The sequence below is a fragment of the Patella vulgata genome, chromosome 4 (genome assembly GCF_932274485.2).
Source record: "Patella vulgata chromosome 4, xgPatVulg1.2, whole genome shotgun sequence".
Lineage (NCBI taxonomy): Eukaryota > Metazoa > Mollusca > Gastropoda > Patellidae > Patella > Patella vulgata.
This window is the reverse complement of record NC_065882.2, coordinates 62,046,485-62,061,692: the sequence shown is the minus strand read 5'-3', so window position 1 is coordinate 62,061,692 and position 15,208 is coordinate 62,046,485. Positions and strand designations below refer to the sequence as shown.

At 35.0% G+C, this 15,208-nt stretch overlaps 1 protein-coding gene across 1 annotated transcript; it reads right to left on the bottom strand.

Annotated features, from left to right (window-relative positions):
• Positions 1 to 230: 230 nt before the first annotated feature.
• On the bottom strand, positions 231 to 14,262 carry LOC126817295 (uncharacterized). The gene is made up of 13 exons (XM_050544139.2): positions 14,080 to 14,262; positions 11,727 to 11,900; positions 9,047 to 9,198; positions 6,961 to 7,105; positions 6,113 to 6,244; positions 5,707 to 5,724; positions 4,723 to 4,952; positions 4,253 to 4,398; positions 3,846 to 4,006; positions 3,634 to 3,706; positions 2,261 to 2,423; positions 1,474 to 1,612; positions 231 to 557 (listed from the first exon to the last, which is right to left on the bottom strand). Exons 1-13 carry the CDS (start codon positions 14,144 to 14,146, stop codon positions 382 to 384), a joined length of 1,776 nt encoding a protein of 591 aa, XP_050400096.1. The 5' UTR covers positions 14,147 to 14,262; the 3' UTR covers positions 231 to 381.
• Positions 14,263 to 15,208: the final 946 nt, after the last annotated feature.

The window sequence follows — 15,208 nt, the reverse complement described above, 5'->3', positions numbered from 1 at the left end:
CGCCCTGTCCCCATTAATAATATGCCATAATGTTGGCAGTGTTATATCATTGTCACAACCACACCCATCCTACGCGCTGATTTCAGTATGAACTCCCATATCATGTACACACGTTTTAAGACTCAAAGCATAATAATGGAGATGACTCCGCACGCTTTAATATCGAAACATTACAGAATACCAATAAAATTGTACTTTTCATCCGGGGACGTTAAATGAACTTTCAAAAATGACACTGCAGTAGTAATTTATTAAAGAACCATAACGTATTTCATGACATATAAACTATCGATAAGACAAAAGTACAAATTACAGATTTTAACATGAAAGTATCGATATTATTGGTAATATTTAATTTCTTATTTTAACTTTCTTATAGAGTTATTCCGTTATTTTCACATTGGTTTGTTTCCTAACAGTTCTAATGCGACTAGATCGTACAAGCATCACGACAGCGACCACACCTCCACACAGTACCAATACCAAGATGGAACCAGTTATAACAGTCAAGTGTTTGGAAACGGTATCATCAGATTCTACAGAGAGGTGGTTAATATCTGTAATGGAGAATAATGACATGCACATTACTTGTACTGTTAGAGAAGACTAAATCGGTGGTAGTTAAAAATACTTCAGAAAAAAAGATATTTAAAATGTAAGAAAGTTCGATGCATCATCAACATATTTAAAATGTAAGAAAGTTCTGTGCATTATCTTAACTTATTAAAAATGAAAGAAAATTGTCTATATTATCAAAATATTAGAAATGTAAGAAAGTTATCTACATTATCACGTTATTAGAAATGTAAGAAAGTTCTTTTTGCATTATTACTCATCTATTTAACCGTTCTTTCAAAGATTCTTATATATATATGATCCCGAATTATGTTGAAATATCTTTATGTTTATATGAATTTTAATTAACTACAAACCAAATTTACATCACTTTAATCGAATTATGTTGAAATATCTTTATGTTTATATGAATTTTAATTAATTACAAACCAAATTTACATCACTTTATCAAAATTACTGAACAACTGCCCATTATTATAAAAATCTTTCACAGTCTGATTAAAACACAGATCCTATTTCGTTTCGTTTTTTATAGTTTAAATTTCATTTTACTTGCCTTTACTACACTGGGATCCGGAAGAGTTGTTATACCACCCGCGTTCTGTGTGATGTGAAAGATTAGCCAATGAAAAGGGTCTATTAAAGCGAGTTTTTGGCGTGAGGTGCACGAAACTGTGGGTAACCCACTAGAAATATCAACGCTGATTGGTTAATCAAATGTCTGACGTCATAGGTCAAAGGCCGCTCGTATGATCTTTGACGCGACCTTCCACTACAACCGGTCAGATCTCCATGTAGTATAAAAAAACGAAACGAAATATAGAATCTGCATTTTAATCATATTGAAACTTTCAGAATATCGTATTTGACCAATCTGGTGGGCCTACTATAACCTACCAGTTTGTTTGTCTTTCTGTGTTTTTGGTATCAACAGTAAATAAGCTGATGCTTGGCCACTCTTTCTATTCTCATCTGTTGATCGTTTTGTTCTAGATGTTATCTCGAATACTGATCGAGTTCTTAGATCACTACATCTCTATAATATACAATTAATAATACTAAAAAAGAAGGCCTTTTTTAAAATAAAAAAATCTAATAAATGGTCTGCAGGGCATTTAAAGATAATACTAATAAGAAGACAATCAAATAAATGGTCCGTAGGGCATTTTAAATGCATTCCCACAAAAATATTTATATGGTGTTATTTCCAATAAATGTACGATATATTTGGTATATCTATGTATGGAAACTAGAGACATTTATCTATGGTAAATGGACAGCGATTAACGATGAAAACAGTTTTCTCCTTCAATCCAGTTACGTGAATGGTGTTGCTGTTTATTACAAATTTAAAGTCCAAGGCGTATAATTAAAACAAATGGGTAAAACAAGTTCTAGTATATCAAAAATTAGCTTTAAACACTGTGTTAAAATCGTGAGAAGAGAGAGGTTACGTGAAAAACAAGACTGCTTTAAATAGATTCTTGTGGCATAGGTCCGTTTACTTACAAATAAATGTTTTGAGAGGGATTTAAATCAAAGTAAGTCCAAATATGTCATGAAAACCGAGCAAAGGAAAGTGCACTCGCCACATAAGAAAAGGTTCTACGTATACACCGGCTATGTTAAAGGAAAAGGTGAGTATGATAAAACTATACAGATTCCAAAATTAAAAAAAACTTACATCAGCACACTTCGTTTCATTTGAATCAAAACAGAATTCAAAACTACAACTGAAGATGAGACCTAAACTTCCTTTAATTGTGAAAGCATCAAATACATTGGATGTAAGGTATGAGTCATTACTTCCGGTTAGAGCAAATACAGGGGAATCTCGTACAGGACATCTGAAATGATATTTAAATATAATAGTACTTCTAAATCTACAAATGGAGTACATGTACATGTAGTTCAAATATATAAATTTCGAGGAGTGATTCGCATGAGAACGTTTAATGGTCTCATCGCCTCACCACATGGTCCATTCGGAATGTTTTCACCGGGAGTATAATGTTTTTCCTAATCACAGAATTACAAGTGAACTTGACCAACTTAGACTGTATTTAACTCGGCTAACTTCGACTGTAGTTAACTTGGCTAACTTCGACTGTAGATAACTCGGCTAACCCCGACCGTAGTTAACTTGGCTAATTTCAACTGTATATATATATTCGGTTAACTTCCACCGCAGTAACTCGGCTAACCTCGTCTCTAGATAAATCGGCTTACTTTAACAGTACTCAGCCAACTTCAACTGTAGTTACCTCAGATAATCACAGCTGTGGTTAACTTATACGGTCTGTTAACACGTCCTCAAATGACATTTTACGACAAATTTTACGTCATGCCCGGTTTCATTAGCAATTTAAATCATTATTTAGAACAAATTTGTTTGTAAGAACAATTGCCGAAATTGATTACTATAATTTAAATGACAAAAAAAAAACCCAACAAATTTCTAACAAAATTATTACAAAATATCATTACGGCTCTAACACGTGCAAAAAAGTTTTTGTAAGCGAATAGTTAATTATTTTTTTGTAGTTAAAAACCGGTAGTGATGTCTTTGGTGCACCTTGCTTACTAATCTACAGTAATGATACAGATTTGGGTTAATTCACACATTAGTTAACAACAAGCGAACAAATTAGCCTCTCGATGGGCGGGTAACTGTTCAGTGGTGAAAATGAAACTATGCCGAAGTGGGGCTGTGCCCCCCCCCCTCGTTCAAGGATGATGGTTTTGGAAATCGTGATCATATCACTCCAAGTTTCATTTGTAATTAAAACAATGACCAATTTATTGAAACTGGATACAGGATAAGGATCGATTAAAGTCTAGTCTTTCATACCAATAAATTGCGAGATGATCAGGTAAGAAATATCTGGTGAAATGGTGGTTTAATTGACCTTGTCCCAACTGAAATAGTCTAGACTAGACATATTATTTGTAATCTCTTCAAGTGAATTTCGTTTCTTATTATAAGCGGATTTTAAAATACCAAAGGAAATAGTTTTCTTAAATTAAGCCAATCGATTTCTTTAAAGTAAATCTCACCCCCTAGAGTCTGTAAGTTGATGAACTGTTTTCCCATCAGGTGTAGAACAGGAACAGTTATATGGTGAAATACCTGTTACAAAAGTATACATTTATTAGTAGATAATGACAGTGGAATTCTCATAAACGACATAGATATTATTTTCCATTTCACATCACTGCTCAGTTACGCTTTAATATAATGTGCTTAACGAAAATAAGCGTCTACTGACCGGAGGCTGTTACGTCATCACGTTTATTTAATATCATTGCCAGTTGAATTCTGGAGCCAATCTGTACTTGCGAAACACGACTGGTTGTTGTTGGGTTCAGAATGAATAGCTGGACGTCCTCGGTAGTCTGGATGATATTTACTTTGCTGGGTTGATATATACTGGGGAGAACAAGATAAAACAAAATAAAGACAACACAAGGTGCACTTTTAAATAAAAATTGTCATTTATAAAATTAGAATTTCGCCTTATTCAGCAAACTAAAAAATATTTCCATTAAATCTACTGAAGTGGATTTTACGTATTTAGAAGGTAAGGTCGAGCTGTTGAAACAATATTGCAGCATGTTTTTTTTGTGGCAAGAACCCACAAAATAATATTAATGAAATCCTTTAAACAAAACTTACCCACTTATAGCCTGTTTGTTATAATTTCTTGTCAAAGTTTCTGCTGTTGTAAAATCACAACTCAGTTCATATAATCTGTCATAGTAACTAAAGAAACCAGACACTTCTTCTGTTCTTAATGTCCATTTGACGACTCCCTTGTCCGTCTGTTAATGGATAAATTTAATGGTAACAGTTTTTTTTAAAGGTGGTGATATATTATAGCGATATGGTTATATTTCAATCTTTCTGTTTAAAAACAGAAAAATTAATCAACTGTATATCAGTTCACTTTATTTCTAAATTGACACTCGTAATCTGTTTTTTGAAAGGCGACTTAGCCATGATAATTCAGTGTGTCGACGTACCTTTCTGACTTTTACACTCATTAACAAAACATATTAGCAATGACCATCGCCGTGTATGCGTACCTTTGAATGGTAACAAGAGTGTATGCGTACCTGTGAATGGTAACAAGAGTGTATACGTACCTTTGTATAGTAACAACTGGGAGATGTTGTATTATCATCTTCAATTAATATCTTGAGGTTTAAAACACCGTCAACGTCCTCGTTAAACATTCCTTGATCACATGTTGTAGATGATGGTGTATCCTGTGATTCGTTGATGATGTAGATTTTGTCATATTTTACGTTTTTTCTATCAACCCTTAACAGAGCATATTTACCTTTGGTTGGAGAATTAACACAGTACGTTGCCACTGAAAAATGCAATGTTTTAATATTATTGCGTACGATGAAATTCTGGTGAAAAGGAGATATTTCGTTTAATGTAGAGGTAATGGGTTGTCTGTCTGTGTGCCTGTGAGAAAGGGTGGTTGTTTGATGGCATGGGTTGATGGGGGGGGGGGGGCATTTGGTTTGATTAGGCTAATATGTGAATTTTAGCTCAACTATACAAGCATAACACACGTTAGAACGGAAATCTGTGGTAACATTTTGAATGATATGAACCAGTAGATGAAGATGACACGCACTTATCTATGAAAAATAGTATTTGTATGGGAACACAGGTGGTTTGTTTGTGAAATATTGTGAAGATAACAGGATAAACTGAGTAAGCTGAAAGTAAATTCACAACGCTTAAAGTAGAGTCCTAGACAAGAGAAAAGATATATAAAATATGACCAGATATAAATCTAGAAGACCACATGGGATATACGTCACACGTTGGACGTGGTGAGGTTTTTGACAGTTCGAGCTTTCCACATCTGACCGCTGACGCATATTGCTACAATAATCATTTTGAGTTGGGTTTTTTTCGCGTGAATTAAGAAGTTATAATTATACATTTTTTGAAAAATACAAATAAAAATCTGTGGCTTTTAAGTCTTTAATTTCCCGGAATATTTGTTTTAAATGCCTCATCATATTAAGTTAAAATAAGAGTAATGATAGACCTGATATACATAACTAAAAGAAAGCAGTTAATTTTGATTTATTGAGATTTTCTACCTTCTGCTGCTGCTTTCACTGAAACAAAAACAAATAAAATGATAAATGTATGCAAACAAAACCACAAAATTGTATAAATCAATCTATAAAAATTATATTAATTTTATAAATTATTGGGGAAATGCACCTTGTTCCGTGTCAAAAGCCTATACCTAGAAAAAAATCTTCCACAACGCAATTTGAAATAGTGGTTGATCTTTTTGTTTTAGGTAATAGGGGTTGATCTTATAGTTACAGACTGGACTTAACTCCTAGGTTTTTGAAATAGATTGACATTTAATTCATAATTTCAATTTTTAACAGGACACTTTTAAAATTCTATAACTGAAATAACTTCATTTTCAGTAGAAAATCAATTCTATTTAAGACCTACGTGATTCTTAGTAAGTAAATAAATATAGTTTACCTTGGTCGCATCTAAATCCCATCCATCCATGTTTACATCCATAGTCACATACTCCTGTATCTTGATCGCATTGTGATTGGTAACAATGGCATACTTCATCACAGTTTGGACCATAATATCCCATTTCACAATCTGTTGAACAGCATAATAAGATAATCATCTTTAATAACTCGATTCAATTCTACTCATGATTATAGATGGTGAACAAAATGTTATATGTCCAGATCTAGACAAGGGTGGGGTGGGGGCACCTCCGTGTCGTCGAACCGACTGGTTTCGTTGCATCTCCCCCGTTCCCACCACTGTAAAGATTACGCGACACGAAACCATAGAGCATTTTTCTCCTCTTATATGCGAAGATGAATTATATTCTTTTTGAAAAAAATATATATATGACATATATATGACAAATTTCTTTTCCAATCGGGTCACCTTTAACGGCCCGAGACATAGTCCGCCCTTAGTTCTAAGTATATATATTATTTATGAATGCAAATTCGTTCAGAAAAATCAACTGATAATTCTAAGCTGGTGCTGTGAGTACGAAATACTGTTAGTCGTTAGTACATACAAATGAACGTTTCCTGAAGATTTTTTAATCTTTCTGAAGCTATATAATTATTTCTGAGAAAATTTCAAAAGTAGTGAATGTAGGCCAAACACTGAGACCAATGTATTCCGGTGAAAGCATCAAAATTTAAACCCGAGGAAATTTTCATTAGCAAATTTAATTTAATAGACGAATGTGTGGAGCAACATAACAAGTCAAGACGGGCGAAAGTGAAACATTTAAATAACCTCGCTCTCACCACCCGCCACCATTTAACTTCGCTAATGAAATCACTGACCTAAACTTCTGCTGCAAATAAACGATTTCCTAGCTCTACATTTAGCATCGTGCCATTTCCCATCATCAGACATATACCCGCATCGATCTTCAGTGTCCTCGTATTCATATGATCTCATCATCTGTTCAAAGTTAAGATATCCATTCTGAAAATAAATATTAGGAGGTGCAAATAGAAACAGACACATTGAATAGTAATGAATGGCCAGATTTAGAATCCTGATATTTCCATTTATTATTTCAACAAGTAGTAAGGTTGCGTATTATATATAATATATTTAAAAGGGAAGAACAACTGTTTTCAACAATGAAATGAAATGAAATGGAGTTTAACGTCCTACTGTTCTGCTCCGAACTGGGCTAATGAAGACGGGCATACGCCATACAGTGTGCTATGAGGGAAATTTTGCCCGGGCAGTGGCGCTAGGGCCTACTCTTATATCAAATTCCAACTGCCAGGGGATCTTTTACGTGCACGCCAATGTGTACACGGGACCTCGGTTTTCGTCCCATCCGAACGACTAGACCGCTGTCATTGTCAGGCCCTCCATCCTGCATCACTGACAAGGGGGAATCACGCCGGAAAATCTGGATGAACTTTCTCGGCCAATGCAGGAATCGAACACCCGACCTCCAGGCTAGTGAGCCAGCGTCTTACCCACTTAGCTACCGTGATCCCCCTGTTTTCAACAAGGTTTCCATAAATCTTAAATATATATTCATATATAATCCCTTCTGTAAAAAAAGCAAAAATGTTTTTGTAAGCGAGAAATTAATGGTTCAACACGCTCACTGGGCTCTGTAGTAAACAGATTTGGCATAAGTTTACTGCTAGATTTTGTTCACGCGTCGTCCTTTGGCCAAAAAATGATCAAATGGGCTATTCATTAGGATATTATAAACATGAATTTATGAGGGTTTTTTATCGTTTAGTACACAAAGCCGTCGCGTAAATTCACTCATACCGAACAGTACGCTGCGGCCCAATTCACGCCACATGGCTAAATGTTTACTTACATCACGTGGTTTGTTTGGCAGCTTGCAATTATAAGTGACATGTATTTCGTCTGCTTCGATGTTTTTGTGCTTGCTGACAGTGTTTTTCAACATAAACAGACCAAAATTATGGGCACGTGAGACATATAATATAGTGCATTTTGGTACATAATGTCGACGTGAGCGGCTTTTCCTTTTTTTCTTCCATTTCCTTTTGAGAATGGTTGGACTCGAATCTGTACGGCATTACTGTAGACCCATAGAAGCGATATCTTATATTTCGATACGTTGGTGTCTGACGTTGACATACTTTGGAAATTTATATATTTATGTGAATATATATGCGCCACAAGTCCGTTGAAATAAACACAAGCACAGTCAGCAGACTCAGCACGAACAAAAACATTCAAGCAGATGAAATATGTTTCACTTGTCGGGTGTCAAGCAAACCACGTGATGTAAAGAATTGGCCGTGTGTTGTGAATTGGTCCACAACGTCAATTCAGTACGCGTCGGATTTGTGTATTAACCGTTAAAAAAACCCAAAATTATTCCATGTTTATAATATCCAAATAAACAGTCCCTTTTGGTCGGATTCTCATCCGAACGACGTCGAGTGAACAAACTTATGCCAAATATGTATGCTTGCTATAGAGACCAGAGAGCATGCTGAACCAACTACATCACTTCCGGTTTTAAAAAAATTTCTCGCTTACAAGAACCTTTTTGCTTGTGTTACGGGGTGGGGTGGGGTATCAATATATATTTAAGATTTAAGGAAACCTTGTCGAAAATCGTTGGTTTCCCCTTTAAGTGGGAACTATGTAATATTGTTATCTTCTGCAATTTTAATTGTTTCGACAAACGCATTACTTAATTGTAAAACTTGTGAAAGGTAAGTATTTATTGAAAACCTGAACAATTATTTAAGGCGAGATCACAAGATATTGCAAATTAATCGAGGACAATAATTATGAAAGTTATCAGCAAAAATCAGTTAATTCAATGGCTATTTTTGTTCCCAAATAATGATGCAACAGTTAAAATACTCGGGTAATCATGTAATGTGCATTAAACTATCGTATTTATACCTGTACTTTTGTTTCTGTCTGATTCCAGCTAAGATAAGAATAGTGAACTTGTGTTCGTTGATAACCAAAATTGTGACGAACATATTTTTCTCTCGTACTTATTGTTGATCTAATGTTAATCCAATAATCCACACCGGTATCAACTATAAGAGCTAAAACACAAAATATAAAATTATGAGTAACATAGCTCACTCAGAGCAGGGAGGGGGGGGGGGGGCTATTTATATCTAAATCTTAAAAAGAAAATATTGAGATTCAATTACAAATTAGATTATTATTAAACTATAAAATTAGTGAATAAAATGATTGGGGATTAAAATTAGAAAAAAAACCCAAACAAGCCTGTAGCAAAGGAGTGCATGATTTAAAAAAAATCGTGCAAGATTAATCAGCAGCTGCCAGCAGGATACGCCCACATTTTGCAAGAGATGGATAGAAAACAAGCTAAAAACAAAAAGGATTTTTTGTACAAACAGGGGCCATACTCCAGAAAGTTATGGTCTTAAATGCGCAAAATATCAAAAGGGACTGAGATTTTTGGAATATAAAGATGTTTTAAGTTTCATCAAAATTGGATAAAAATTGTGACCTCTAGAGGGCCCATAACCTTTGTATTACATACTTATACACAATTTGCGTACAAAGAGCGGCCATTTTGTCGGGTAGTTTCATTTCGATTTTCCCGAAATTCCAATTCAACCTTCATTATGGTGGAATGGTCATATATCTAAACGGTTTTTTAAAATCGGAAAGAAAATTGTGGCCTCTAGAGAATTCACAGTGTAAAAATGCGATTTTTCGACCAATCAAGGGCCATAATCCTGGAAGTTACGTTCGGATATGTGTGATTATCATAAGGAACCAAGATCTTTATGATAAAAACATATATTTAAAGTTTCATCCAAATCGGATAAAAATTGTGGTCTCTAGCGGGTCCACAAGCTGGATATACTATATTTTTACACCATTTGCGTACAATTTTTGTCCGATGTTCACGTAATAATTCGAACGCAACCACCATTAGTGTATAACTGTGATATATTCACACGTTTTGGTTTTTTTTAAATCGGATAAAAATTGTGACCTCTAGAGGGACCATAAGTTAACCGCGCGATTTTTCGTACAATCAGGGGCCATAATTCAGGAAGTAAGACCCGAAATGCGCGAATATCGACAGGAGCAAAGATATAAACATGTATTCCAAGTTTCATCAAAATCGGATGTAAATTGTGGCCTCTAGAGGGTCCAAAACCTTGATATACCATAGTTTACACTATTTGCGTATAAGGGGCGGCCATTTTGTCCGGCAGTTTTGGTCCGATTTTCACGAAATTCGAACTCAACCATAATTAAGGTGTAACGGTGATATAATAAAACGGTTTTTTTAAATCGGATAAAAATTGTGAACTCTAGAGGGACCACAAGTTAAAAGCGTGATTTTTCGTACCATCAGGGGCCATAATTTAGGAAGTTACGATCCCATATGTGTGAATATAAAAAGAAACCAGGATCTTTGGGTTATAAACATGCATTCCAAGTTTCATCGAAATCGGATCAAAATTGTGATCTCTAGAGGGTCCACAACCCTTATACACAATATATTTTGACACTATTTGTGAACGAGCGGTGGCCATTTTGTCCAGTAGTTTCGGTCCGATTTTCACGAAATTCGAACTCAATCATTCTTAGGATGTAACGGTGATATATTTGAACGTTTGTGTTTTTTTTAAATCGGATAAAAATTGTGATTTCTATAGGGTCCACAAGCTAAACACGCCATTTTCCGTACAATCAGGGGCCATAATTCAGGAAGTTATGGTCCTATATGCGCGAATATCGAAAGGAACCAAGATCTGTGGATTATAAACATACATTCAAGTTTAAACAAAATCGGATAAAAATTGTTATCTCTACAGTGTTCACAAGCCAAAAACGTGATCTTAGGGTGATAAACCTATATTTCAAGTTTCATTGAAATCAGATACAAATTGTGACCTGTAGAGTATTCACAAACAATTGTTGATGGACGGACGGACGGACAGGGGCGACGACAATATACGTCCACATGAAAATGTGGACGTATAAAAAGGTTTATCAACAAATCCTGCAAAATATATACAGTCAAAATATGAACGGAAAGATAACTCCTAGATATGTTTTTGAAATCTACGATCCAAAGAATTTTTTTCCCTTATGCCCCAGTTCTATCAACAATCTTATTAAAATACAGATCTATATTTCATTTCGTTTTTTTATACTTTCGATGGCCTACACTACATGAAGATTTGACCAGTTGTAGTGCGAAGGTCGCGTCAGAGGTTATACGAGCGGCTTTTGACCCTATGACGCCAGACATTTGATTAACCAATCAGCGTTGATGTTTCTAGTCATTTACCCACAGTTCCGTGCACCTCACACCTAACAGACTGTTTCATTAGCTATTCCCTCACATCATTCAGAACACGACAATGATAACAACTCTTCCAGATCCTAGTGTAGTAAAGACAAGTAAAACGAAATTTTGAACTATAAAAACGAAACGAAATAGGATTTGTGTTTTAATCAGATTGTTCTATCAAGAAATTTGTATTGTTGTGTTGGTGGACCGACGAACTCACGTGATGACAATATACGTCCACATTAAATATGGGTGTATAAAAAGAATCAGGTCACTTGATACCTTTAACTTTGTTATTTGTCTCCACATTATCTATTTCAATTAGAGATGATGAGTTGTCGGCCTTTTGGCGTTTGCAATATAATGACGCCTCTTCCCAGTTTAACATCTGTGCTACAGCTTTAATACATTGTACATTGTGTCTGGTCCAGCCACTCGGACAAACCAAGTTTTCTCCTGGTAAAGAAACGGTATTGGTAATAAGATATCATTTTTGTCTCAATGGTCAACATAACGTGGCCACTAGCAGAGGAAATTTCTCGGCTAACATCCGGATCGAACTCCGGATATTTTGGTTAGTGAGCCAACGTCTTATTCCCATTAAGTATGTATCGTTAATAGTAATAGTCCAGGAGCTAGCAAAGGTCGAAGGGCACCACTGTTCGGTCACAGCCAAATTGGGGAAATAACCCACTTCTGATTACGTCAAAGATGACCATGGCTCGGACACGCCCAATCAACCTTAAATGGATACGTCAGTACATATCTTCAGTACAAGCACCAAATGAATATAAAACTGTTCTTTGGGGTCTCTGCGACACCATGAACCCTTCTAAATAGTCAATTGTGTGGATTAACCCACTTCTGAGTAGGTCAAAGGTCACCATTGGTCAGCCACTCTCAATTCATTTTGGATGCATATTTCACTACACATCTTCAGTGAAAGCACAAAATAGGCATCAAATTGTTCCTTGTGCTCCCCTGGGGCAATTCAATTATTAAGTGCCCTTTGATTTACTAAGAAGTGACCTAAGATATGCATTTAAGGTGGATTGGGCTTTGCCAGTCGATCAATGGTACCCATAAAATCAGAAGAGACTTAATCCCAAAAGTTGATTATTATGGAAGATTTGTACTTCCCCAGGGGTCGCAATTAACAGTTTGATACCCATTTGTGGTGTCGTCAAAAGCATTACTTAATAGTTGCGTTTCGGGAGTCCCGATCATATCTACTTATTCCAGGCCTCAAACCTTTTGTACTGGAGTATAATGTATCATTTGTGACTGATAATTATCTATAAATTTATTAACTATGTGCATATGGCATTGAAGACCCCTGGACCGTCGGGTCCTATAAGAATACCTTAGAGTAACCTAACCCTTACCCCCAGATTATATGTCAGTATTATAATTATAGGAACTGGAGGTCCCGCTTTCGATCCCTGCGTTCGTGGAGAAAGTTCACCTTTTTTTTCGGCGTGGTACCCCCTTGTCAGTTATGTAGGACGGAGAGTCTGACACGGGACAACGTAAAGACCGAGGTTCCGTGTGCACGTAAAATGTCCCTGTACACTTGCAATTCAATACAAAAGTAGGCCGTGAAACATTTTCCTCATAGTAAACTGTGTGGCGTATGTCCGTTTTCATTAACCCAGTCGGGACAGAACACTAGGACGTTAAACCCCATTAAATTCCGTTCACTCATCACACTTCATTTCGTCTGTGCTACAAAAATCTGATAACCCCCGATATGGTCAAAAATAGGTTAATTTTAAGTGTGAATCGACGGGATTATATATTATTTTTACATGGGAAACTTCTTCTCACGAATTATTAAATTTTGTAAATAATGAAAAATTTCATAGATTGAAGATGCATTATGTACGATTAGATAAAGTGCTAGCCATTATTGCTATAATAGTTCCAAAAAAGATAATTCAAAATTAATATGTTGAAAATATTTCATTCAAATTACTTTATAATGAACGACGTTATCACTGTTTGACAAAGTTTTGACAAAGATTGTTTATTATCATAACAACGTTACTTGTTAATCGAGACTCAGCATCGATTCTCCGTTTTTATATTAAATCATTAATCCGTTTACATCTACGCTCTCAGATGATCTAGAGAGTTGATTATAGCCCTGTGTGAATAAATGTCTAAATGATAATTTCTATAAAATTTTAAGCCAAAATAAAAATTTGTAATAGGCAGATTTAGCTCCTACATAATGCACGTCTTTAATCGTTTCGTTTCAAATGGTTTCATTACTAAAAGGCTGGCCGGGTCTGGTTGCTTGGTTTGGTTGTATGGAGATATATTAAAATAAAACTTCAAATCCCTATTTTAGTTATATTGTGGGGTCTATGTAAGTTTCAAATCCCTAATTTGGTTATACTATGGGTCTATGTAAGTTTCAAATCCCTAATTTGGTTATACTATGGGGTCTATGTAAGTTTTAAATCCCTAATTTGGTTATATTGTGGGGTCTATGTAAGTTTCAAATAAAGATCGGCCATGTAACATTTTCATAACATCTAATAAAACATTAAAAAATGCGAAAGGTGAAATTACAACCGTGTGCATATTTAAAAAAAAACAAACCCAAAAACGGGTCTTATTAATGGCTCACCTTGCAAGGAACCTGGAATAGCTGTGGAAATCAACAGTGCACATGCCGTTAAAACTTTGTACACCATGGTTTACTCCAAAGTCACGATGTAGTACTAAGCGTGATATTACGCGTGCACATACGATTGTAATCCAAGATAACGTGCAATCCGCGAGATAAGACCAGCTCAAATTCTATTTTATAATGAAATATATATACAACGGAAATCAAGTCCCCGGTTACAATTAAGTTATCCGGTACTTGTATTTAATGTGAAATACATTCTTTCTTCGAATCACATTATATCATTGCCCTTTTATAGATTTACAATTAAGCCATTTTCACCGATTCTATTTTCGTTTTTAATTCCACGAATTTAATAATACGGCTGCAGGGGTAGTGCCCAGATATATCCCAACAGAATATTAGATTGATTCAGTTTATAACTACCTGGCAAATTTGAATAATATTTTTTAAAGGGACTTATTCTAAGTACTAGATGTTTAAGTGTCCTACCTGTTGTGTAAATTATCCATTACATCCTATTTTACTTGTCCAGAGGGTTCGAAAATATTTTTAAATCCAAGTCACATTTGAAAAGGTTTACGTTAGGCTTTTCAAATCATTTAGTTGAATTTTTCCAATTTTTTAAATTAGGTGTGTTAAGATGAAATTTGTATCGCTAATTAATTGGAATATTGTAAAATAGTACAATTTGTTGGCCAGAATAAAGTTTGGGACATATTATTCAGCTACAACAAGAGTGGTATTGAGCCTTTAATAGAAAAATAAGCAAAAAATTGACAATTTTGGAATCAAATTTGAATGATCTGTTATTCGGACAATAATTGGTTTTGGTCATTAGTAGGACCGGTCATTAATAGGACCACTCAGTCTCCTCCTGCACACCGAGTTTTAAGTTTCTACTGCTAATATGAATGCCCATAACGTAAGACTATTTTTAGAATGGACATTACTTTGATTAAATCAAAGTGACATTTATATGTAGTTGTTTCTATGTAGAGATCAACATGGAACGGATGTAATACAGTATATAATAAAACAAAAATTAAAGGATTAATGGCAATTCGTATTTACATAACATTATTGTATTCTTGGACAGCCCAACAAAATGAAAGAAAATGCGGAT